At 50.1% G+C, this 24,154-nt stretch overlaps 6 protein-coding genes across 6 annotated transcripts; 3 read left to right on the top strand and 3 right to left on the bottom strand.

Annotated features, from left to right (window-relative positions):
- Positions 1 to 857: 857 nt before the first annotated feature.
- Positions 858 to 3,023, bottom strand: CDV56_109540 (carbohydrate-binding module family 48 protein; the record flags this gene model as incomplete). The annotated part of the gene is made up of 3 exons (XM_026763159.1): positions 858 to 2,354; positions 2,678 to 2,813; positions 3,001 to 3,023. The coding sequence occupies 3 exons, from the start codon at positions 3,021 to 3,023 to the stop codon at positions 858 to 860; spliced, it is 1,656 nt and encodes a 551-aa protein (XP_026618707.1).
- Positions 3,024 to 5,974: 2,951 nt separating this feature from the next.
- CDV56_109527 (cyclic nucleotide-binding domain-containing protein) lies at positions 5,975 to 7,216 on the top strand (the record flags this gene model as incomplete). Its single annotated transcript, XM_026763146.1, has 1 exon — positions 5,975 to 7,216. The coding sequence occupies one exon, from the start codon at positions 5,975 to 5,977 to the stop codon at positions 7,214 to 7,216; it is 1,242 nt and encodes a 413-aa protein (XP_026618706.1).
- Positions 7,217 to 7,914: 698 nt separating this feature from the next.
- On the bottom strand, positions 7,915 to 8,756 carry CDV56_109518 (uncharacterized protein; the record flags this gene model as incomplete). The annotated part of the gene is made up of 2 exons (XM_026763137.1): positions 7,915 to 8,201; positions 8,288 to 8,756. 2 exons carry the CDS (start codon positions 8,754 to 8,756, stop codon positions 7,915 to 7,917), a joined length of 756 nt encoding a protein of 251 aa, XP_026618705.1.
- A 1,083-nt stretch (positions 8,757 to 9,839) lies between these two features.
- Positions 9,840 to 13,316, top strand: CDV56_109498 (forkhead domain protein; the record flags this gene model as incomplete). The annotated part of the gene is made up of 1 exon (XM_026763117.1): positions 9,840 to 13,316. One exon carries the CDS (start codon positions 9,840 to 9,842, stop codon positions 13,314 to 13,316), a length of 3,477 nt encoding a protein of 1,158 aa, XP_026618704.1.
- Positions 13,317 to 18,666: 5,350 nt separating this feature from the next.
- Positions 18,667 to 20,094, top strand: CDV56_109461 (putative cyclin-like protein (Clg1); the record flags this gene model as incomplete). Its single annotated transcript, XM_026763080.1, has 1 exon — positions 18,667 to 20,094. The coding sequence occupies one exon, from the start codon at positions 18,667 to 18,669 to the stop codon at positions 20,092 to 20,094; it is 1,428 nt and encodes a 475-aa protein (XP_026618703.1).
- A 1,729-nt stretch (positions 20,095 to 21,823) lies between these two features.
- Positions 21,824 to 23,696, bottom strand: CDV56_109437 (acid phosphatase DET1; the record flags this gene model as incomplete). Its single annotated transcript, XM_026763056.1, has 3 exons — positions 21,824 to 22,675; positions 22,747 to 23,622; positions 23,682 to 23,696. The coding sequence occupies 3 exons, from the start codon at positions 23,694 to 23,696 to the stop codon at positions 21,824 to 21,826; spliced, it is 1,743 nt and encodes a 580-aa protein (XP_026618702.1).
- Positions 23,697 to 24,154: the final 458 nt, after the last annotated feature.

The raw sequence follows: 24,154 nt of genomic DNA, 5'->3' as shown, positions 1-24,154 counted from the left end.
AGACAATCTACTATCATTATTGTCTTTTCAGGATTCCAAGAAAGGCGCGCGGAGATAACGTTCTTCTTCTCTGCCTCTGCCTTTTTCCGTCCGAGCTTTCTTTTCTACTCCTGTCAGATCGCCAACAGGTTGAGGACGAAGTGACCTGATTTGCCGTTAAAGATCCGATGCAGAATGTCGAGATCGATGCCGGGAACATTGCCGGTGAGAAACGGCGGAGCCCTGCATCTACTTGCAGAGACGCCTGGGCAAGGTGAACAACAAGCTTAATCCAGTCGATGCATTGGTCATATGCAACAACACTTGGAGCACGTCGAGACTCAACAGTCTGGATTCTGTCTTCGTAGAGGTTTGTAAAGTTCCAGCCGTAGAAAATGTCCTCACCATTATTCATGAGATTTGCAACATCATCATTGTCCCGGCAGCGATCCACGGCCTGAAAAACCAGTCTCTGACATGTATCAGACTCTCAGCTTGTCAAGTCGATTGCTGTTAGCATATTCATTACAGCAACACTCAGGTGGGACCATCATGTTATTGGGCTCTGGAAAAGATCAAGTTTCGCCGTAATTCAGCGGGCCTTGCTCTACTTCCCACTAGGGGCACAGTCTAGCTTTATTTATTATATTTCGTAATCATCGAGGTAATGACAATGACAATGATTAGTGTTGGAACTTCGCAAGTGAGAAATCATCTGCAGCTCATTATATTATCGACCATTACCATTCTGAACAAGAAAAGGACAAGAGGTATACGAAGCAATCATGAACAAAGTGCAAGCATAAAGGTATCCAGAGAAATCAACCCGCCATTGGTATCATCCATCATTCCTGCCCAACAACATGGCCTGTGCGCATCTACTTGAGCTTTTCCTTGAGCCGGGACCAGAAGCTCTTCTTTTTCTTCTTCTCCTCTCTGAATCCATTCTTCATGCCGTTGCTCTGGCCCGCTGGCTTGGACTGACCGTTAGTGGTGGCTGCTGTCTGTTCCTGAGGAGCGGTGGTGGCAGGAGCAGTCGTAGGTTGTGACGGTGTCGAGGTCGCAGCGGTCTGGGGCTCGGAAGGAGCGGCAGATTTATCGGGAATTGTGCTAGGCATGAGGGTTGTCGTGCCCTCATTTTGACCAGTTCTGGCACCAGCTCCAGGACCAGCTTCGGGACCAACTCCGGGACCAGAAACTTCCGGGGCCTTCGCCGAGGCAACACCGGTAGTAACGGTGGGACCCTGAGGGGTGGCGGTTCCGGGAGACATTGACTGCGACTCAGGCTCAACGCCTGTGGCTCGAGGAGCGGTCTCAGTAGTAGCGGCAGTGGCAGTGGGAGCAGGCTCGCCTGCATATTCTTCCTTGGGGACCATCTTCTGCAGCTCATCCTCCATCTCCTTCTTCTCCTCGACGGCCTCCGGATTAGCAGCGGCCTCGGGGTCCTTGTGAGCTTCGGCAATGGAGTGCTTCACGGCTTCAGGCACTTCATCGACAGGTGCTCCGCCGTTCGTTTGAGTTGCAGCAAAACCAGCAGTGGTGCTCGGGGCAGGTGAACCAGTAGACTCTTCCTTGCTGACTCGTCTTTGAAGTTCATTCTCCATTTCCTTCTTCTCTTCGACAGCCTCCTTGTTTACAGCGGCCTCGGGGTCTCTGTGGGACTCGGCAATTGATTCCCTCACGACTCTCGGAACCTCATCGACTATCCCCCCAGCGTTCGCCTGGTGCCTTTGAGACTCGAGTGGGACAGCGGCAGCAAGAGCGGCAGTTGTGGAAGTGGGTGCTGCAGACTGGATGGTAGCACTGGGCTCACCCATGGGGAGGCTTGATTCAGGAATCATGTTTCCGGAAACAGGAGGCACTGCGAAGTCGCTGGCTTTCGTCGACTCGCCCGCGAGAACAGTTGCAGCACTGGGATCTTGCGTGTAGCCGGCAGAATCTGTCCGAGCAGTGGACTGGACGGTGTTGCTGGTGAAAGTGCTGGGGTCGGGCACCTTCTCGCCTGGTTTCAGGCTGATTGGGTTGCCACTGGTACCAGAAGCCGGAATAGGGTTGACAGAAAATGTTTCTGCTTCTTGTCCAGGAGTTTCTGGGAAAGTGCCAGGAACGTCGGATCTCTGTTCAAGGGGCACAGCCTTGGCGAGGTCTGCAGATGTCGATCCGGGGGCGGCGGATGAGATGGTTGCCGCATTGGCCCTCTTCTCGGAATCCTTGGTCTCATCTGGAGTAACGGTCGCCATTGTGGTACCGTTGATTTGTGATGAATTCGATGCTTGTTTGAGTTGACCGGGGTAGAGAACGTTATTGATATTCCCGCTTCCGTCGTCCTCTTCGGCAGCACTGCTATCCGTCGTCCAAATGCCGTCGACGACGAACTTTGAATTCAGAAGAAATGTGTTAGTTATGCCCACGACAGGAACTAATCTGAAGTGAAGGTTGTTTTATAAGGCTAAATCTGAAAGACGGGGGAGCCAGAAAAACCAAGGTGCGAGGCGGTGATATGACGTCAGTGGGAGTAAGCGGAAAGCCTTCCAGCGTCATTGATGGGATGGGGGTGCGTAGGCAGACAGAAAAGGTCATGCAATAAATATGGTTGTCCCGGGGTGTCCGCGTCAAATTGATAGGCATTGAACGTGAGAGAAATAAAGTGCAAGCAGTGAGATGGGAAAAAGAAAATAATCTTTAGATCGCTACTTACCTTGTAATGCACTTTCTCGTCTGCCGACGGAAGTTGAACCTCCTTCTTAAAGACATCGCCATAGCGATCCAACTTCACCGTTTTACCCCAATCATCAAAGCTGCCGGTGACAAATACCTCGTTCGCAGGATATGGCCTATAATCAAGTCGTATGCGAGAAGCCGTTGCAGTCAGCCATCAAATCCACAAACCGTTATCAGTGTACCGAGTTCCCGACTTTAGCCAGCAACGTAGGGCCTCATCGCCTGGGGCGTAGTAGACCACAGCTAAAAAGAAGCACAAATTCTACGGGATTTAAGAGAGGAAATTTGCGATTCACTCACCATCGGAATGCGTAGCTCCCCATCTTCCAGCTCGATGTAGTTGTATACTGTAAACTGATGGCGATGTATGGTAGTCGGACGAACGAGTACTCCGCTGGATTGCGCAGAGACTTGCTGCAGCTGTAGGAGCAAGGGATCCTCAATTTCCGCGTTGCGCCTTTTATTGAAAACGTGTTGACACTGTCTGACCGAAATCCTCTTCTGTTTTCTTCGTCTTTGTTCTTTTGGCTCTCAGCGAAGCTATTAGATATTAGATATTTGAGAGGCTGGAAAAATCGGGCACAGTGACCTTTTTTTTGCCGGGGGATCTAGAGCTTTAACTTGGAGCGGGGTGGCGGTGACACAGACCCTTTGGGCGAATCGGTCGGCCTCAAGAAATGATTCTGATAGGCCTCGATAGCATCAGTGACAATTGGCAGTTGGAACTTTTCGCTTCTCTTGATAACTACCTGGTTCTTAGCTGGAGTATAAGAAGTCCATGTAGACCGCTTTATCCCAAACGTGAAAGAAGCAAGGTCGGTGATTATAAGCTATATCTAGACAAGACATGGTGATTACCCGGGAGATCCACGAGGTATGTATGGTCTCGGAGGAAATGCCATGTCTTCTGGTTTTACATGCTCCTATCATGATGGACATTGTACAACTCATCAGTGATGGGCTGGACTCGGGACAAAAACAATATGTGCTTTGTACAGCTTTTTCGCTGTGCAGCAGTAAGGTAGTCTCTCAGTGGAGCGGCAGGACAAATTTTGATGAAATTTAGGTCCCAGTCTCAATACCCTTTAGTAATAAGACCTCCCCTTTTAACAGGCGCATCATTACTTAGTAGATGCAACAGTCAAGTTCCTTTCGGAGTATACATGTATGATGCGATTGGGGTACATTAGGTATTCAAAGCTGAACTGCAGGAACCTCGTCACAACGGCCATCGCCTCGTCGCCTTTCTCGGATACACCGCACTAAAGAGCGCACATGAGCCATACATTATTGCCTATGTGTTGCATTAGACTCACCACGGGTTCATGCTACTGTTCTTGATCAAGTAAAAAGGTTGCAATGATTTCCTCCTCGAGAGAACACAGCTCAAAGCAGGAAAAATCCATCCCAATTTGGAAAAGAAGCTGTCACGAACCAATCGCTCGAGTCCACACTTGATCTTGGGTACCCATCAACCATCATCTCGAGCAAAAACTAACGAGACATCCATCCACGGGTGGGAGCTCAGTGAGAACCAAATCTCTCAGAAGCCAGGATGTAATGAACCTCCGGGACGTTCAGCTGTACTTTGGTACCATGAATCCACGAAGCTCCGGAGCCAATACTCCGTAGCAGACGTCAGCACTATTATCGTTTGATACTCATGACCTCACCAAGCTTGTGTAGATAGCTTTCGCCACAAAATCCTTCATCATAGATTCAAGATTTCCAAAGAATGATTCATTATCACTAATAGGAGGCATAACTACAGAGATAAACATGATTTAATGAACTCTGCATAAGAGCTCTCTCTATCTCTTTTCCCCCCACCCCCTTTTTCATCCCCTAATGTCTGTCAGCAATCTAGATACTCAGCGGAGTCCTCTCGGGAATGGTTCTAAACTTTGAATCTGTTTTTAGGGCCCCATTCAAATGTTCTAGAAGACATCTGGAAGAGAGTTACATTTCCAATGGAAACTTCCATTCCATGATTTTCATTGTTAGCCTTTTCCGGATAGCTAAGAAGGAAAAGAACCAAGTCAGATGGGTCCCTTTCTTTCTTTCTTTAAGGAGGCGCTGATTATTCTCTCCCTACTCCGTAACCTCCTATCGTTTCTTCAAGATCAGACTATTGCACATCGCACCATCGACTATTGGCGTAGTGTATGGGCTAGCAGGCAATCCGTGACGTCGATCCAACCTGGTGTGATGCAGAAGCCGACGACTTGCCATCAAGTCTATCCATCGCGATGATCATGAGTAGATGTTATGGTAGATAGCTAGGTAGCTGAAGAATACTTGATTTACCCTTGTTGAAATTGATCGTCTTCTGGATAGGGCTTTCTTCTACCACCCAGAATGTAGAAGCACAAGCCATAGCAAGCTTTCCGTCACTTCCTGCTGCTCCCCGCCTTTTCCACTGATCCTTCCCCTCCTCCTTTCTGCAACCCCTCCGGATCAGTTTCTTTAGGTATTGCTCCTCTCCCATCTTCCTCTGTACTTTGTTCAGAGTTTCTCTCTACCTTTCCTCGCCTCCTTCTCCTGCCACTACCCCTGCCCCTATCTGATTGAACCGTCTCACCTCGGCTACCGGGTGTCGCCTCTCTGAATCCTTGTCTCGGCTCATTTAGAGTCCTCATACGTCCGTCTCTCAGGAAACTCTTCACGCGACCCGTCAATATAAGAGACAGAGTTTAGGTCTGGTAGCTCCATTCCGTTTCTCTCAAGCTTCAACTGTCCTTTGTTGTTCCTTTCTTTGGTTTCGTACTTCTTGTTTGTCGTACCTTCTTCCAAAAACTCCCCGCTTTAAATTGTGTATGCAACGTCTTTCATCTCTTTCGGATCACTGGAGCAAAGAAAAAGCAATCGCGCATTCTGCTGTTTCATTACTCAAAGAGAAGGAGCTCTAGAAGGAAGCATACGATCATCTTCGGGTCGCTGCGTTCTTAAACTCTCCAATTAGGCTTCACTTTCAGATACCCACCCACTCTTTGGCGGAGACGGTTGCTGTGTGTGTCTCTCAACTCCCCGCCCCTCCTCACCACCACCATCTTCTGCAGCTCCAACACCGACATTTGTCCATCATAAAAGACCTGTCATCCACTATTTTCCCAATTGGAAGCTCGAGATCTGTCGTCCTTGCCTTCTAACTTCCTACAGACCACTTTCTTCTCTGTCCTTCCAGCAGCTCTTGCCTGCAATAACCGACCTCTCTACCTTCCCCCGCTCCAAAGTTGGCCGGAGCTGTACCATCTCCGGCCCTACAGCCTACAGGATGGCTGATAGCTCTTCTTTCCCGGGTACAAACCCGTTCCTTAAGCTCAGCACTAAAGACGACAAATATTCTCCCATTCAGAAGATATGCGAAGAGGATGAATATGAGGTGACGTCACCAACCGATCCCACTTTCCGCAGTGCAAACTCCGCCGCTACAGCATCCACAGCTGGAAACACGTTCCCTGGAGGTAGTGGCTCCAGTGAAGGGGGTGAAGGGATACAGTTCAACAGGCCCTTTGATGCAGGATTTGGCCAGGGGAGCGAAGGTCAAGGCGAACATCCGGAACCTCCTGGAGGAGCTCGCCCAACGGCAGCCGCCAACCAAGGGTTCCCTAACAACTATGCGCTTGGCCGTCGCACCTCTGTATCCGCCGAGTCCTTGAATCCTACCTCTGCTGGCTCAGATAGCTGGACGCCCCCATGTCATCCGAAGACCGAAGAACAGCTCTCGCGATTGAAGACGGCTGTGAGCAACAACTTCTTGTTTTCTCACCTGGACGATGACCAATTCAAGACTGTACTCGACGCTTTGGTCGAAAAACCCATTCCTGCAAAGGATATCAAGGTAATTTCTCAGGGAGATGCTGGTGATTACTTTTACATCGTGGAGGATGGCCAATTCGATGTCTATATCAACCCCGCGGGCTCTGTCCAACCAGGCCCCGATGGCATGGGCAACAAGGTCAGCAGCATTGGTCCTGGGGGCTCCTTTGGTGAACTAGCCCTCATGTACAACGCACCCCGAGCCGCGACTGTTGTCTCGGCAGACTCCAAAAGCACGCTTTGGGCTTTGGACCGCATCACTTTCCGTCGGATTCTCATGGACTCGGCCTTCCAGCGACGCCGCATGTATGAGGCTTTCCTGGAAGAGGTGCCATTGCTATCTTCTCTCAAACCCTATGAGCGCGCCAAGATTGCGGATGCGCTCGATGCGAGCAAATACCCGGCTGGCTCTACGATCATCGACGAGGGCGATCCAGGCGATGCTTTCTATCTTCTTGAGTCTGGGGAGGCGGAAGCTTTCAAGAAGGATGTGGAGGGTCCCGTCAAGTCTTACAAGAGGGGCGACTTCTTCGGCGAGCTCGCCTTGTTGGACGACAAACCTCGTGCCGCTAGCGTAGTTGCCAAGACCGACGTCAAGGTTGCACGACTTGGTCGCGATGGGTTCAAACGCTTACTGGGGCCGGTGGAGGATATTATGAGAAGGGCCGAATACTCGGCGAAGCCTTCGCCCTCATGATGCGATCCGATAGATTGAATAAACTGGTCGAGGTGGAGACACGCGTGGTCATCATCATTTTTAGTTCTTGTTCTTGTACCTCGTTTATCGTTCGTTCTTGGGCTCATCGGACAAGGTAAAGGCAGGCTCGGTCTTGGGAATATGAAACGATGAACATGAGAAGCTCTCCGATGGAGCATTCGGGTTTCGCTGTCTTGTTACCGACATAGTAGTTTACCTTTCAAGTGTTGGGATCACACCGAGGACTAAGTTGCATAACTCTTCATTTGCGTGGGTTTGATGCTTGTGTGAGTCGAAATCAGGTTTGGCCTCGTCTCTTTCCAGCTTCCATCATCCTGTCCTTCTTTACACGGGTGAAACATCTAAACCATTTCCTATTATCATTGCATCTCAGTGCCTGCTATTCGAAATTGTTCCTTAGGGGTTGTCTGAAGAGCATTGAAGGACGTGTGGTGTGCCGACATCCTGTATTGTGACTCTAGTTTCCTACTTGTGCAAATACATGCCTGAATGCTGTTGACAAGCCGGTCCTATTCGGCTTGGTTTCTGAACGAGTGTTTGACAAATATTCCGCTCGTTGAATGATCAGACTGGCTCCAGAGAATTCTCGACTCACGCCAATAAGCAACTCTATAAACACAACAGCCTCTGGCACTCAGGATCCGAGCGAGAAGTAGACAAAGGTTAACTCACCTCCATCACCGTGCAACCACCAAATCACTTCTCAAAACCCACTTCTCACCCTCGGTGACCTCTCTCCCCTCATGCAGGAGACACCTCTCCCCATGCCGATGCAGCAGCGCCATGCCCACCTCCGGCGCCACCGCGATAGGCTCCGGGTTGCGATCCGCGCGGGTCGGCTCAGGGTAGAAGACTGTCTCGCCGCCCGTACAGCTCGTCAAGTAGACCAGGAGGGTCCAGGTCGTGCGAGCCTGCTGCGGCTTATCTCGAGCGGACTCGAACGTAACCACATTCGAGTCATCGTCTAGCAATCCCTCAGCCCATCTTGTCCCCATCACTGGATCTATAGGAAAAAAAGAAAAATACGAAGGAGGGGGGAAGATAACATACAATGCTGCGCGAAAAACTGCCCCCTCGAATACCGATATATCCTGATATTCGCATTCAGACCCAGCGGCTCCCCGCCCCAGATCTCCCTGTTTGAGCGTGAGCGCCCGCCGCCAGTCTGGTCGTCGTCAGTTGCACCGCTCACCAGCTCCCTCAGCGCGGTCCCGCTCCACAGCCTCTCTGCGAAGTCGGCATCCTGCACCTGGAACCGGTCATTGACGCGGACGGCCTCGCCCTTTCTGGGTTTGCCGGGGGTGGTGGTGAGTGGGAGCGAGGCTAGGAAGGAGGCGTAGGTTTTGCAGAGGGAGGAGGGGAGGAAATTGCGGATTAGGTAGATTTGGTCGTGGAGGAGGGATTCTAGGGAAAGGTCCGAGGAGGAAATGAGGGGGCGGAGGGGGGGCCAGTTGGGTTTTGGCTGTTCTGGAGGTTGGGATTTGGGCTTGGGGGGTCCTTTTTTGGATTTGGGAGGCATTTTTTTTTTTTTTCTTTCTTTCTTTTCGTCTGAGTGTTGTACCTAAGTTTGAGGTAGTTTTGATGCTGTTTTTGTGGGTGTGGTGGTCGTTAGATTAGGCTCCTCGTATGGAAGCTGATGGAGGATAGTTCTTGGCATAGACATACTTCGATATACAACGTATCGAAATTTTTGGTTCTGAGATTTGTAGAGATTGGGTTCTGTAGTAAGTTCCCTTGAGTATATACAGCTGCAAAGACTGATCTTTTATTCTTGTGGCGATGTTGAAGTAGGTGAAGAAGTAGAAGTAGAGCTCCAAAGAATGTACGACACAAATTCATCAGGTATTTATAGTCCTCTACATTGAAGAGCATTTCTCTCAGTCAGTATCTCTCCTATTCCTATGTAACAATTCTATTCGGAATTTCCGTGGCATATTGATTCCACTACATAGCGATGGATCTCTCGTGTACACATTTCATCATTTTACTATAGCTAACTACCAAGGAGATATAGTCAGGAAAAGCTAGATCTCAAAGCCCGTAGTTCACTTCTAGGACCATGGGAGCAAAGGTCAGAAATAGGATCGGATTCAGTCTTGAATTTCTCACTCTCAACGAATTAGCAGTGAACCATAGGGAAGAAGTGGATTCATCAGGCGAAAGAAACATGGGCGGGCGGGCCTTGAGAAAGAAATTTCATACTCTACAGAGTATGAGCAGTCACAGTCAATGAAGTTTTCATATTTAGCCAAGTTCTTCTGTGCCAACTTCCAGAATTGATTTGAGATGAACAAAAGTAATGGGAGGCCTGCATTCCAAGCCTATTATTGTAGCATGTGTTACTCTGTAGGTAGGTATAAAGTAGAACGAATATACGGCGAACGACAGTGACCAGGGCAGCACCGCCAGAAACCGGCAGAAAAAAAACAGCAGAAAACTTCACTTCCTTCCAATCAGCATCTGCATCCGGCCATTCTTCCCCAGCCAAAACTTCCGTTCTGAATGGCTTCCTCTTCTCACCGCCCTGTTTCTCCTCTCCCTGCCTGTCCGTCTCCTTCCAGACAGCATCGAGCATCCAAAGTACCCTACCCAGCAGCCTGTCATGTCGTCGTCGCAGACCATGACAGCGCCAGCGGTGGGCCATCGACCTCCTGATGCTGGTCCAGATATGTCGTCCCTGTACGACTATGGCCGCCCTCACCATCATCATCACCAAGAGGGCCAACAGCAGCCGCAGCAGGAACACCAGAACCACCAGCAACAGCGAGACAACGGCCCTTTCTCCCCGCGCAGCGACTCCGCAATCCGCGCTCTGCACAATTCTACCTTTAACAGTCCAGTCTCTCCTCCCAACAGTTTACCTTCCGTCTCCGGCATGAATGGCATCAAATCGGAGCCCAGTGATGCAGGAAACGATTTCGCTGGTGCTCAGCCAGATTATCAGAACGATCTCCGCCGTCAGTCCGCCGCCAGCGCCCTTCTGGCTCAACTCCTCGGCAACCAATCTTCTGCGCCTCCCGCCAGCACTGAAACACAACCTGCAGAATCCTTATCCTCGACAAATAACCCTCCCAATCCGACCGAAAGCTCTCAAAATACCCATTCAGATCAAGTTCTGGGTGGTCAAGGATCGACAAGTGTCTCGGCGGAGATCTCTGCGCCCGCAGAGTCGGCTGTCGGCCAAGATCAATTTTCCGCATCAACCGACTTACCAGGCTTGCCGGGAGATGGAGAGAAAAATCCCGAAAATAAGCCCGCCGATATGTCATTCTCGAAATCCGAGGAAACTGGGCATCATGAAGTTGATGCAATGATCAAGACGCCGGATCCTGCAGAGGGTTTGACGGATCCTATGATGTTCTCCAAGGCGGGCCTAGACCACTCCGACCTTTTCACGCCTTTCGATCTCGCGTCTGCCGGAAAGAACCCTTTCGACAATGAGATGCTTACCGCGGCCTATCTTTCGCAATCTGCTGACCTCTCGGCATTGGGGTATTCGGCAGGTCATTTGCAGGATGGTCCAGGCTCGCTCGGCGGATCGGAACCGCGCATCCAGGCTTTTGCCAAATTAGAATTCGACGACGGACATTTTTACTGCAACACTTACTCTTTTATCCTGGGGCGAGACGTACGAGCAGCTCGGGCGGCGCATCAGCGGGAGTTTCAGGCCAGGCAGGCGATCAGGACATCAAGGGCGAAAAGTTCGAGCGGTGGCAATGCATCGCACACGCCGATTCGGGTAAAACACGAGGGCAGTGGCATGATAGGAAGCGTTGTGAGCGACCGAGGTGGTATCATGGGATTCGACCCTGACATTCCGGCTCATCTTCCTAAACGTCTCAGCCGGAGGTCGTCGCACTCCTCCGAACCGGGCGCTCCGCTACATGCGACGCCGGCTCAACTCCAATCCACTACTGACTACAATGCGCTTGCGATGCAATCGCTGCACGAAACCAACGGAGATGCAAAGCCTGTAGACGCACTCGCTCTCCTACCCTCACCCGATGCTTGCCCGACCATCCCCATTCACCCTCCTGCTACTCTTGACGGTAGTGCCGCTGGTCACCGAGGCATTTCACGCAAACATGTCAAGATTGCCTACAACTTTGATAAAAACCTGTTTGAAATGGAAGTGATGGGCAGAAATGGTGCTTTTATCGGTGCTGACTGGCTATCGCCGGGTCAAGTCCGCCCTTTGCATAGTGGCGATTACATACAAATCGGCGGAGTGCGCATACGATTTCTGCTTCCCGATGTACCGATTGGTGAGACTGGGGCCGACAGAGTTGAGGAGCCATCGATAGAGGAGAACGGAAATGCCAAGGCATCTGTCGGCACCGAGAATGAAGCAGAAGGGGCTGCAGAAAAGCGTGCCAGCGAAGGTGCTGAGAACAAGGACACATCCAAGCCGACCAAGCTCATTCTAAAGACCAAAGAACCCGACCCCACAAGACCGGTACCTTCGATAGAAGGCTCCGGAGATGGCGTTCAGCCCCCCGTTCGTCGCCGGGGTCCCGGGCGACCTCCCAAAGACGGTATCATGTCCAAGCGCGAACGTGCGGAGTTGGCAAGGGAACAGAAACTGGCCGCCAAGCGGGAAGCGAACGGAGGCGTCACTCCTCCTCCGCCGAATCGATCCAAAGCCGGTAAGACGACAACCACAACCACATCAACGGTGGGCACTGCAGCCGCTACACCTAGCCTTCCTGGCGAGGGCGAGTCTCCCGGATCGAAGCCGGAAAAGCGCAAGTACACCAAGCGGAAGAAGCCGGACGGGACGCTCATGGACTATCCCCTGCCTTCCACCGAGGGTGGCCCATTCCCCATGGAACAACGCCCGGAAGAGTTCATCAAAGCGCCTCCGGTCAAGAAGCGCAAACCTTCACGGTCACCCTCTCCCAACTACCCTCCCGAATCTGCCTACACGCCAGAGGATTTGGCAAAGCCACCGTACAATTACGCTGTCCTGATCTTCGACGCTCTCACGGAAGCAGGCACGCCGATGACCTTGAAGCAGATCTATCGCGCTCTGAAGTTGAAATACCCCTATTTCCGTTTTAAGTGCGAGACCGAAGGTTGGACCTCCAGTGTACGGCACAACCTGAACGGCAACAGCCATCTGTTCATGCACGCCGAACGAGATGGCAAAGGATGGTCGTGGCAGCTTCGACCGGGGGCATCCGTTGAAAAGGAAAAGAAGAGACGTCCGTCACCTCCACCGCCATCACAGCCTCCATCCGTACCGGCTTCCGTGCCGCAATACATGCCACCGTTGAATCCATCCTATGTAAATGCACAGAATGGACAAGCGAATCTGGCGAACCAGCATTTCCAGTTCCCGACCATGCCTCCGAATACCTATGCTCCTCCCACGCCAGCTCCTGCCTCTTCTGCTACCACACCTGCTGCGGCTGTTCCTCGTCATCAAGACCCGTATCCTCCTCCTCACCCTCAGCCGCAGGCGGTCCCAGCCTCGGCCCCTTTCCCCATCCTCAGTCCGTTACGGAACAATCTTCCGCCCGCCTTTGCTCAGACTACACCTTCTACGTATACTTCACCCTATGCTTCCGATCCTCCACAGCAGCTGGCTCAGTTCCAGCAACCGCAGCAACCACCAGGGATGCACTCGCAGCCGCAACATCACTCACCGTACCCTCCACACAACGCTACTGCACCGCCACCGCCTCAACAACAGCAACATATGCCACCTCCGCCTCCGGGCAACCCTCAGCAGCCACAGCAGTATCTGCAACCGAACCCGGGACCACCGATGCAGCCTCCGCAGCAGCAACAGCAACCCAACTACAATGTTGCGCCCATGAACGCTGGTCCCATGCCGATGCAGGATCCCGAATCTGTGTCATTTGAGGAGCGGGCAAGCAAAGCCATTGATGACTTTGAGGCTGTTCTCCTGGAAGACTATGAGGACAAGGATCACATCAAGGAAGTGCTCAAGAGCGCACGAGCTCGTGCTCTGGGCCACGCGACGGAGAGCTCATTCCCCGGCGGGGAGCCCAAGGACGAGGCTGTCATTCTGGACGCGCTTCGGACCTTGATCGGAGGGTTGAGAGACCAGTAAACCTGTGTTGCTGCAGCGAGTCTGGCATCATTATTTTTGGCTGTGACTGCTGCCTTGATTGAACGATTTCACGAAACGAGATTTTATGTTTATGACTGTTCTGGCGAACAACATTTTATACTCTTCGTACTCGGAAGGTGTTGATGGAAGGTATGTGATTGGAACGAAGATCAGCACTAGGGTCTACTCATCTATTGCTTACTCCTGCTGGAGTCAGAGGGTATTTGTTACTCGGTGATATCTTTTGCCCTTCACCTGGGTTGGTTTTTCTCTTTTTCTTTCTCCCATTTACTTCCTTATCTGAAGTTTCCTTCAGTTGATGATATCCCACTGTGTTATGAGCGTCATGCTCTTCTTTTTTTTTCTTATTCGATTTTCTATGGTTGCCATACTGCAATGCCTGCAAGCTAGAACCCCGTGGGTAGAAATCATCGTTCCAGGGCCGGAAAAGCTAGGAGTTTGTTTTTGAGATGATCCGGTACATAGACGAATCTAACGATATCTCTGAGCCTTGAGTTTGAGGGATAATAGTTGGAGTTTCACAAACTTCTCGGGTCCTGTTGTCCGTACTCCGTAGACTGCTCGTACAGTGTACCTGAACCCCCTCCCCCACTTGAGTCGCTCCGGATATTCCCTACAGCGGGGTTGCAGAAAAAGCAAGACGAGACAGATGATCATAGAAACTATAGGAGTCTGCATTTATCAGAACCGAAACTAACCGTGACTGACAAGTCACAGGTCATTTACACTGTGGCAATGGCAACTGGCAAGAGAATCTCGGGGACAGTGAGATGGGAGGCAGTTAATCAACATATGATCTCCTGCATCATACGCCCCGTCCCGGGGTATCGAGCCAAACTCGCCATTCATCAGGATGGACTAGCGCACGAGTCTCTGTCTATCTATGCCCTGGTAAAATCAAGCAAGTATCAGGGACCAAGTACGATAGCCATGTCGAGGCGTGGGTGTTCGTCACATCCCACTTTGGCAGTGGGAATTCGGATTCACTTTTCCATATCGGTCGTGCCATGCAGTAGATCGATAGATAGACCAGGAGCTGGATTTGCCGCTTTGGCGCTGGGAGTCCTCTCGTTGTAGACTAGATAATCTTTATTCGGGCAGAAATGGAAGCCCGATGATGATTTTTTTTACCCCTCTTTGATACGGAGTACTGCTTGGGGTTTGGTCATGAGTATGTGCGTGATTTTTTGAAGACCACTGTAGCTTATAGAGGAGGATTGGGTTGGATAGAGGATAGAGAGGGAGGTTTGTTTTGACCCCACCGCCTGACTGAGACTGTTCAATAATTGATGGTCAGGTTTTCATTTTGAGTATGGACATGTATCGGATCGGTGTTGAATAGGGATATCCTTCAAAGCGTGTGGCTATATGCCTGACGCTGCGACATATTCCAAGCAGATGATGCACCTCTCTCGAGTGTCCTGAGATCGACGGGATGAAAATTCTAGAAATCCCCGATATCTTTTGGCGCAGTACCATTATGCATCTGATCATTGATATTATTTTGCCGGACTTACTCTGTGCACTTCTACCAAATCCATCTATCCGGTCCAACCAGTATCAAGCATAGCCCAAGTGATTGTAGGCAGAAGCAGGGTTGACGCAACGTCTCTCTGGGGTCCTTTCTAGGCAGTAGAAAGACTAGGACCATGATATCTGAGGATGAGTCAGACGAAGCACTCCTTTGACTCAGTCACTCGTTGGCTGGTCATGTACAAGCAAGCCTCTTGAGTTTCTGCGTTGGTTATACAGTATATGGTATGCTTATGCTTGGGGAGGCTACGCAGAAAGGTACAATGCAAGCACCAACTGCCCTGTATGTAAGCATCATGTCGAATGCGCTGACACTCAACAGGATTTGAGAATCGAGGGAGCTGCTAGTGCTGCCTTGGTTACTCCGCTGATGATGCAGGTTATTATTGAGCTGTTGGCTGAGGAACGGCAGTGGAATGTAGCGCTGCGCGTTCTGGCTGTGCATGGCTGGCGTACTATTCCCTTTTATCAACACCAGCAGTAGGACGAGGAGATCCAAAATTTGATTCATAGCATAGTATCTGATAGGACAGATTTTCCTGGGTTCTGCAGCCTGATATTTGGGTGGAAGCAGTGGTGTCATGTCTGATTCATGTTGAGGCTGATCACAGTACTGTACTTTTACTGTTGCCACCTCGTATGGTGTCATACCTAAAACAAGGTTGGGTGTGTTGTATCATATTACAGCCATCCATAGCTTTTATCCCTGATGCTGCGGAGATATGAGATCAAGGGTGATGGTAAAATGGTTTCTACTGTTCCATTCGCTTTAGAAATAATTCTCTGCCCTCTATCAACAAGTATCTACGTATTCCGTAGCTTCAAGAAGGTACCTTAAGAACCCGACCACACTCGATTCTGCACTCGGTCACCGCCAACATGTGGGTCATCAGCAATTCCCTTCCTAAATGAGCCTAGACTGGTAACTGGACTGTACCACTAAAACACGTTTTTTATTTTAGCACGGGGAATGCGGTGCACGTACCAATCGATTCTGGGCAATCTGGCCCTTTTTGAGTTCGAGGCGAGTCTTTTCTTAGCACTAGTACTGGTGACTTTTACCTTAGAGGAGTACGGCTCATACGGAATCTCTCCTTGACTGGTCTGTGTGTGACAACGACTTTGCATCACTGCTCTCACTTCTGTACTACTACGGGCAGCCTGCGTCAAGCACCGCCTTCATTTTCTGCTGACTGTCATTGCTGGATCTTGCTTTGGAGGTTCACAATGATGACGATGATGATGGGTACCTGCAATCATCGATGGCTAACATTATGACGGGCACTGTTGCCTTGACCTTTCGAATCAATAATAATTCTTAAAATATGGCATTATCCATCCCACTCATTATTTCCTTCGGTTCTGGACAATTTTCCGTACCACTACCGAATACGTACCAGCAGACACTTTTAAGAGAAATAATAATAGGAATCAACCGGCAGCAGAGGCGTAACCCAGTAACCTAACTTCCCAAGGGGTTAGGGCAACCCAGCGAGCCCACCACCTGGGGCCTTTTACCTTAGTTTTAGCACCGGTGTCAGTGTGACCCATCCAGGTGGCTCTTGATGCCCCGTTGAAGGCTTCTAAGCCCCGAACATCTGCACACTGCACACAGTATCCATCTAGTGGTTACTTACTGAGAATAATAATCATGTTGATACTTAATAATTCTTCCAAGGGATAACACAATTAATTATCATTGATTGTAAGGGTGATCAGGGACATTGCAGCATTCCCATTACATTAAATGCCACTTTCTTAAGATAATATATCCAATACAAACAAACTATTTGTGAAGCAGATTATATTGTCCAACAGTCACTGTACCACACATAATCATCCTACTACTGTTTCTTCAAGTCACTACTACTAATTGAATCTTGACCTCAAAGTCGATTCCCATGGTTTGTGTCACTGCCTCTTAGAAGTTTACCTTGTAACCCATCTAGAATACTTCTGAAGTACGGAGTAGTACGAGTACACAGTCCCACTGAGGAAAAGGATTTTTTTCTTTTTTATTAGATGGATTCACATTAATATTGATCATCCAGAAGATTCAATGGGACTATCGCAGTTTATGAGTTATCACTTTGAAAGTACCTTTTCAATTGGACAGTTCCTAGGATCTAAACTGTACTCTGTGCAACTGGAGTAGAGAGAAAACTCTAAGCAATGGAAGGACCCCTTTCCACGGCACCGTCATACTGCCGGTATTCCTTTTTTTTCCCGCCTTCCCAGCACCCAGAACACCCTTTCATTTGGTCTGGGTGTGAACTGTGAAGGCGTTTGTATTAATAATCTGCATTAAAAATTTTGCCTGCTACTAACTCCGTAGTACTATCCTATTTTTGGTTTTCTTATTTTCTTTTCTTTTTGTTTTTCATTCCCAGTTTCCATTCGTCACTATTGGTCAATTTTGTTCCTCCTGACTTTGCCGGCCGACACTCCATCATCAGTAGTACTGCAATTCTATGACAATAATACTCTCTCTCAAACTGCTCTGGCCCCCAAGTCCGCTGTCACAAAAGTTACAGAATCACAGACCGGAGAGAAGAAAGGGCTTGGGATTCTGGGGGAAAAAAAAGAAAAAAAAAGAAAATGGCTTGATCCATCAAGCCAGAGAAAATCCAAACCCATATCAAATCAAAATTAAACCAAACACAAACCCAGAGAGAGAGATCATCATCCATGTTCCATCATAATAATAAATTATTATCATTGACTACGAAAAAAAAAGAAAAGGGAAAGAAAAATAACAAAAATAACAAAAATCATGAGAAAATTACTCTGACTATCGTCTCAACATCGAACTCCTCAACCATGACTCCGCTACGCCTTCTGGCCCATCTAGTCTAAACTCCATCCATCCTCTCTCTCTCTCTACCGCTCTTACTACTACCACCACCTCCACCACCACCACTACTACTACTACCCTTTTTCCCCATCCTTCTCTCTCTCTCTCCGTCCCCTTTCTCTTCCACCTCTCCATCCTCCGTCATCTCAACTCTCTCTTCTTGTGCATTTCTCGCCTGTGAAATTCCCTGTCTCATCTCTCTCATCTCCTCTTGTCATTTTCTCTCAACGAGCTTTTCACTAAGTGTCGTTGCCGTCGTGGTTCGGGGCTTTTCACTTTGGCGCGAGGGAAAGAAAATTAATTTTTCTCTTCCGATCCCCTACAATTTCCCCCGTCGTTCTCCCCCCAGCCTCTCCTGGCTCCACGAACCCTCTCTCCCTTACTCTTGTCTCCTTCTACAATTAACGGTCCTTGAGGCACGTTCCACGTCGTTGGGTGACCATCCGCTGTTTTTTCTGCAAATTCTTAAAAAAAACGTGCTTTTTTGGGTGTCTCGTGTTCGACCAACAGCTACACCGTGAGGGAATAACACAAATCTCGCCGCGCGAAAGGATCCGATAGTCAAGGAAGACAAACACAAACACGCCGTCCACAATCGCTCCTTCTCCTCGCTCTTTCTCTCGTGCTCCCCGTGCTCCTTTCATCTGCTAAATTAGTTGGATTTCCTCCCCTCCATGTCATTCAACTAAGAGAACCTCTCCACGGCAAACACAGAGCTGCGGCTCGCTGAGCATCGCTCTCCCCAGGATCAGGGCCTGGCGGACGTGTAGACGGTTCGTATTTGGTCTTTTTTTCCCTATACTGGCACTCGTTCCTGCCGTTGTGCTTCGCTTTTCCCATCGCTGGGGTGGCTTACTGACTGTTTTTTTCTCCCTCCAGCGTTTGATCGTCTACCCTCGCCGTCCTGGACTGGTCTTTTCTCTTTCTTCTCTCATATCCGCTATGCCGTCCTTCTTCGCCGCTGGCCTTCAGGGCCTTCCTCCCACTCCTCCTCACGTCCTGCCCGGTGGCAGGATGGAAAACGAGCAGCCTTTCTACGTCGTCAACAACTCTGCCTTCCCTCCCCGCTATACGCAGAATGGTTGCGAATTCATCGAGCAGTACTCTCAATCCGCCCACTACTCCAAGCCCGCTCCGATGAACCTGCACCCGGCATCCGCCCACCATATGCACATTGGCAGAGATTTGACCACTGCTCACCCCGCGTTGAACCAATCATTCGGCCCCTTGCCCACCACAAACGTACTGCCTCCGATCCGTGCCGGCCTTCAGCTGCCCCCTATGGAGAGTGCCATTCCGCCACAGTATCGCCGCCAAGACATGATGCAGCCCGAACAACAGCAACGCAAAGAGGAAAAGGCCACCGGAGGTGTAGCCGCCCATTTGGATTATGAGATGGAACAGATGTCCGACTTCGTGGCCGAGATGGCTCAGGGAATGTATGCTTTGTACATCACCAAGATCAACATAGCAGATATTGACTTCGCGCGAAGCGTCTACCCAGGAACATCGGTCCCTCCCCAGTTTCGGAAATACGTCTTCCAGATCCTTTCATCGACCCGCCTTCCCAGCTCCACGATCTTGTTGGGTCTCTACTACTTGGCCAGCAGAATGCGTATGCTTTCTTCGGCCAAAGTGTACACCTCTGGCAGTGGACAGGTTTACCGCATGCTGACTGTTGCCCTACTTCTGGGAAGCAAGTTTCTGGATGACAACACCTTCCAGAACAAGTCGTGGGCTGAAGTCAGCAATATCCCGGTCAGCGAGTTGAACTCCATGGAATTAGAGTGGCTCTTTGCATTCGAGTGGAAGCTCCACGAGCGCATCCATGACAAGCAGGACGGCTTCGCGTCGTGGTTGTCCCACTGGGAGACCTGGCGTGCCAAGGCTGTTGCTAGAGCCCAGGAGTCGCGTCACACCCTTGCCCCCATTGATACTAATGTCTCACGCGGGCACATGGTGTCCAAGCCTCTCTTGTCTCCCGAGGGGCCGATTCCTCCGCAGTATCAGCGAAGCTCTCACTACGAGAACTCCTGGCTCAACCCCGCTGCGTCCGAGTACTCGCCTCCTTCTGCTCCTCATAGCGGCCCGAACACTCCCGACTACTACGCTGTCGGACCCTGGGCATATGCCAACCCTCCACCACCGTACACGCGAACTTGGGTGCCGCCGCCGCAGCAGTACATGCCTCAGTCCGCGCCTCGGTCGCAACCTCCATCTTACCACCATACGCCGTCCTACGCGTTACCATTTGCCCAAAGTGTATGGACAGGACACGGTTCCTCCTGCGGGTGCTTGTACTGTGCCAAGCATGTCGAACACTACATGTGTGCCAATGCATTCGGACCAATGCAGGCCATGGTCGCCTAGACGGGTGATCCCTTGGTCTCCCATGGCAGTCTGCCTTCTTTTTGCGGCCGGCTCAACGCCTGTCTAGATTTTTCCGATCAATGACTTCTTGGTTTTTCTTTTTTTTCATTCTTTCATTTCGAAATATTTTTCTTCTGATCCATTTCCGATGATACCGCCTCCATTTGCGATGACAGCATGTCCTTTTTCCATCTTCGGTTTCAGTTGTTTTGCATTTGTCGGAAAAGTACCTGTGCCCATCCGCCGTCATTGTTCCATGTCGGAAAAGTGAAAAGCAACAAAAAAAAGTTCTTCCCACCAGCGATATTGGAACAACTCTGTCTGCCCTTATCTACGATACAGAGTTTTTCTAAGCATTTACGATACGGCATACTCTCTTCATCTCAGCTTGGCTTCATACCTTGTTTCGTCGCCCATGAAGAGTGATTGCTCATCGTGTCGCATATTACTCCATCAATTTGGTCTTTGGAGTAAGACAGGTCACGACGATCATGACTTTACTTGTCCATTTATTCTAATGATTTCGGTTTATCATTTTTTTTTCCCTTTTTTCTCTCTCCTCATCCTTTTCATGTTTCTTTGGTCTTGAGCTTTCCTCCTGGCGGTTGTCATCTATAGATCGCTTTCTTCCATTTTATTGGCTCGGAACTTTTTTTTTTTTTTCTTTTTTCCTTTTTACTTTTCTATCACCGGCTACACTCGTCGTTTCGAGTGTAATGGCGTTAATAGTTCTCCCTCCTTGATTCGACCCCATTCTACTCCTGCATTTGTCCGTCTCGGTTGAGTAACATATTTTGTTTTTTTGTGCTTTGATCAGACCTGCCGGGATACGCTTCGATGCTGCAGCACGCGCTGACTGCCCTCTGCACGGTAGTGCATTGCGGACTGAGGACCCGGTGATTGTAGTCTATCTTTTGTTGCTTTTTTTCTGACGAATTGTTTTCGACGCTCCCTGTTTTACATACTCATGTTCAAATGTCGTCGATCAGACATGAAAAAGCGATACTCCCCTTTCAATTCCCGTCTGATCTGGACATTTCTTTTCTTTTCTTTTCTTTTTTTTTTTTCCCGTTCACAGCGATTGAAGTGGCATGCTCTTTTTCCGTTCGACCTCATCATTTGCCCTTTCAATGTATGTTAGACGGTCCATATTTCTAAGACCGTTTCGCACCGCGAAAGGTCACCAAACAAACTTGAAATCGCGGGGAAAAAGAAAAGACAATTGATTTCTTCTTTCCCGGGACGAGAATACATCTTCTCGCCCCCCTCTTTGCATATACTCGTTTTCCAAGTACTATAGATACTCTGTGTAGACCATCATCGTAGGCTCCGTGTCGAATCTGCCGTGCCTTGCTTCCTCGATCCCGAATTCATGAAAACGGGATGAACTCCTTTGGGGACTCTGTCTTTTCAGTCGCTGTACCTGCTCACGGACATGACATACTGAGTACATCTACGTCTATATTCTCCATATCACTAGGAGAATGAAACGAGATATTGATGCGAGAGTTTTTTTTTTTTTTCTTTTCTGGTCGAAATGGACCAGCGTATCATTCTCATAATATGCTTCGTTTCAAGGTATCAACATGCAAACTATCGTGAATATCATAATAGGGGATTAGATTTAGAGAAGCGCAGATGGTCACATGAAATATGTGCCTGAGTGTGTGCATGTGCAGAAGGTGGAAAAAGGGACATAACGATGGAGTGAGAATGCACAGGGGTTCGGTCAGTAGACACTCCCTCTGATACTCTGGTCTCGCTGCCGTTCGGCTTCGAGCTCGGCGTGGACGTCGTCTCCGTCATCTGTGTCATCGTCGTCGTCGTCGTTCGCGTGTACGTCGGCATGCCGAGATTGGTGCTCGCAGTGGGAGTGGTTGTTACGAATATCTTGTTGGGCGGGTGGTTCGGCAGGGGTGTGCGTGGGATCTTGCGATCTGTCCGTGTCACCGATGTGCATTGCTCCCTTCTTGGAGTTGCTGCGTTTCACCGAGGCTGAGTGGTGAGTGTGGTTGTGGCTGGGGCTGGGGTTGTGACGGCTATGGTTGTGGCTATGATGTGAGCGCGTCCGTTTCGGTCGTTGCACCTGCTTGCTGTGGCTTTCGTCGTCGCCGTCGTCTGCGAAATCCTGCGAGGACTTCGGCTTGTGCTGGTCGAGTCGGTCACCGGAAAAACCTGGGTCTTCGCGCTCGTCCTCGGACGGAGCGACGCTGTTCGCGCCACTCAGGGAGCCTCCGCCGTCGCGACCGCCGAGGTGGAAGAGAGCGTAGTTAGACCTTGGTGGGTGCAGGAGATGATCTTCGCTGTCACGGTGAAATTTGGCTAGGTCGGGCCGCCTGGGTATCGGGCTGGGGCTCGAAGCAGCGGGTGGCCTGGGATGAGGGCTGGGGCTTTTGGATGTTTGAGTATTGAAGTCGGTGTCGGCATCACAGTCTGTGGGGAGAATTGTGGGTTGCGAAGTAGCTTCCAAGTCACGTTTCGAGGAATCGTCAGAGGGGGCAACAGTCTGGTCCACAGGTCTAATGTCTGAGGAACGGTCTCCTAGAGCTGGCTCGGGGGCTGTGATGTATTGCTGATCGGCCTGTGTTTGCGCTGTCAGCGTCATCCTCCTGTGACTCGGCCACGCTTGTTTTCGACCTAGGGATAACTCACATTACTTCTCGTGGAGAGTTGCGCCTCACTCCTAACACGCGTCAGGTCACCGCCAGTCGTCCGTGAAGATCGTAAGGATCTTTTTCTGTGGAGGTCATGGTTACAGCCGTCGGGACATCCACCCCATTTGCGTCTGATCGGGGGAGACGGGGCAGGCGTGAGGTCTTTGCTCGCTCGCTCCCGTTGTCTTTCGCTTTCCTTCTCTTTCCTCAGCTCCGACCATGTGCGCAGCTTGTTCTGGAGCACATATTTCCCGTTGTCTGGATTGAGCTTCATGATGACGAACTCGCAGTGATTGATGTTGCGTAGATCTTCGAAGTATTCAACACTCCAGTGATACCATTTCATTAGAAAGACCCTCGTCATGAGTCCATGGGTTACCAGTACGCAGACACTGGCAAAATCATTCTCCCCGAACAGACGCCAGAGCGACTCATTGAAGCCGCTGATTCGATCATAGGCATCCGCAGCAGATTCGCCATTCGGGATTCGATAGAAGAAATGTCCATAGTCTGCCCTTTCCAGCCACATCCGCTCCATCTCCGCAGAGCATGGCTGAAAATTGCCAAAGTCCTGCTCTCGCAGCCGTGGTTCTTCGTATACTTTGATGGTATGTCTGGGAAATGGCGACGGGGATGGAGTATCGGAGGTCAAAGACTCGAGAATTCCCTCTGTAGTCTCCCGAGTCCGACGGTAGGGGGAGGTAAAGAAGTGTATCGTGTCATCGGGCCGTAGAAGGGCACGCAGCTTGCTACCCGCCTCCTTCGCTTGTCGATGTCCTTCGGGTGTGAGCTTGACCCGATGATCAGGGATCGTTTGGTGGATTTCACGGTTTTTGTTTCCTTCCGACTGCGCATGGCGGATCAAGATGATCATCTAATGAATGAGTGAGACGCCGAGGTGTCAGATATAGAATGCGACCGAGGAAAGCTAACCCGCGGTTTACCCATTGTTGATACAACATCGGTTGATGTTGGGGAGGGGATCGAAACAAATCACAAGCGCTGGATCAGGTTGCGGTCATGCAATGGCGAAAATACACTCGCAAGCGGTCTTTGATTTTGGGAGCTCTTCTGTCTAGTCAGAGCAATCGGGAGTTGTATAAGCATTATCCCAAGGGCAGAAAGCGATGACTTTGGGATGAGAGCGGCGGGTAGTACTACCTGAGTATTTCTCAATCTGGTTAGTGTTTTCAATGTGACTGTTGAAGTTGCAGACCAGTGCTGACCAGTAGAAGGTATAGCAATATCGAAGGGGCCTGGATATTCAGTGGGTTCGACTTTATCGCGGGGAGACAAAGATTGACCTAGACACGCTGAGACGTTGGAGTGGGATGGACTGGCGTAGCGTAGCGTCAAGGCGGAAATGCGGAGATGCGCTTGTTACCGCAAACGCTGCCGTACTGCAT

The sequence above is a fragment of the Aspergillus thermomutatus genome (genome assembly GCF_002237265.1).
Source record: "Aspergillus thermomutatus strain HMR AF 39 chromosome Unknown NODE_5, whole genome shotgun sequence".
Lineage (NCBI taxonomy): Eukaryota > Fungi > Ascomycota > Eurotiomycetes > Eurotiales > Aspergillaceae > Aspergillus > Aspergillus thermomutatus.
Note: the sequence above shows the minus strand (reverse complement) of the source record. Positions and strands in the feature narration are given on the sequence as shown.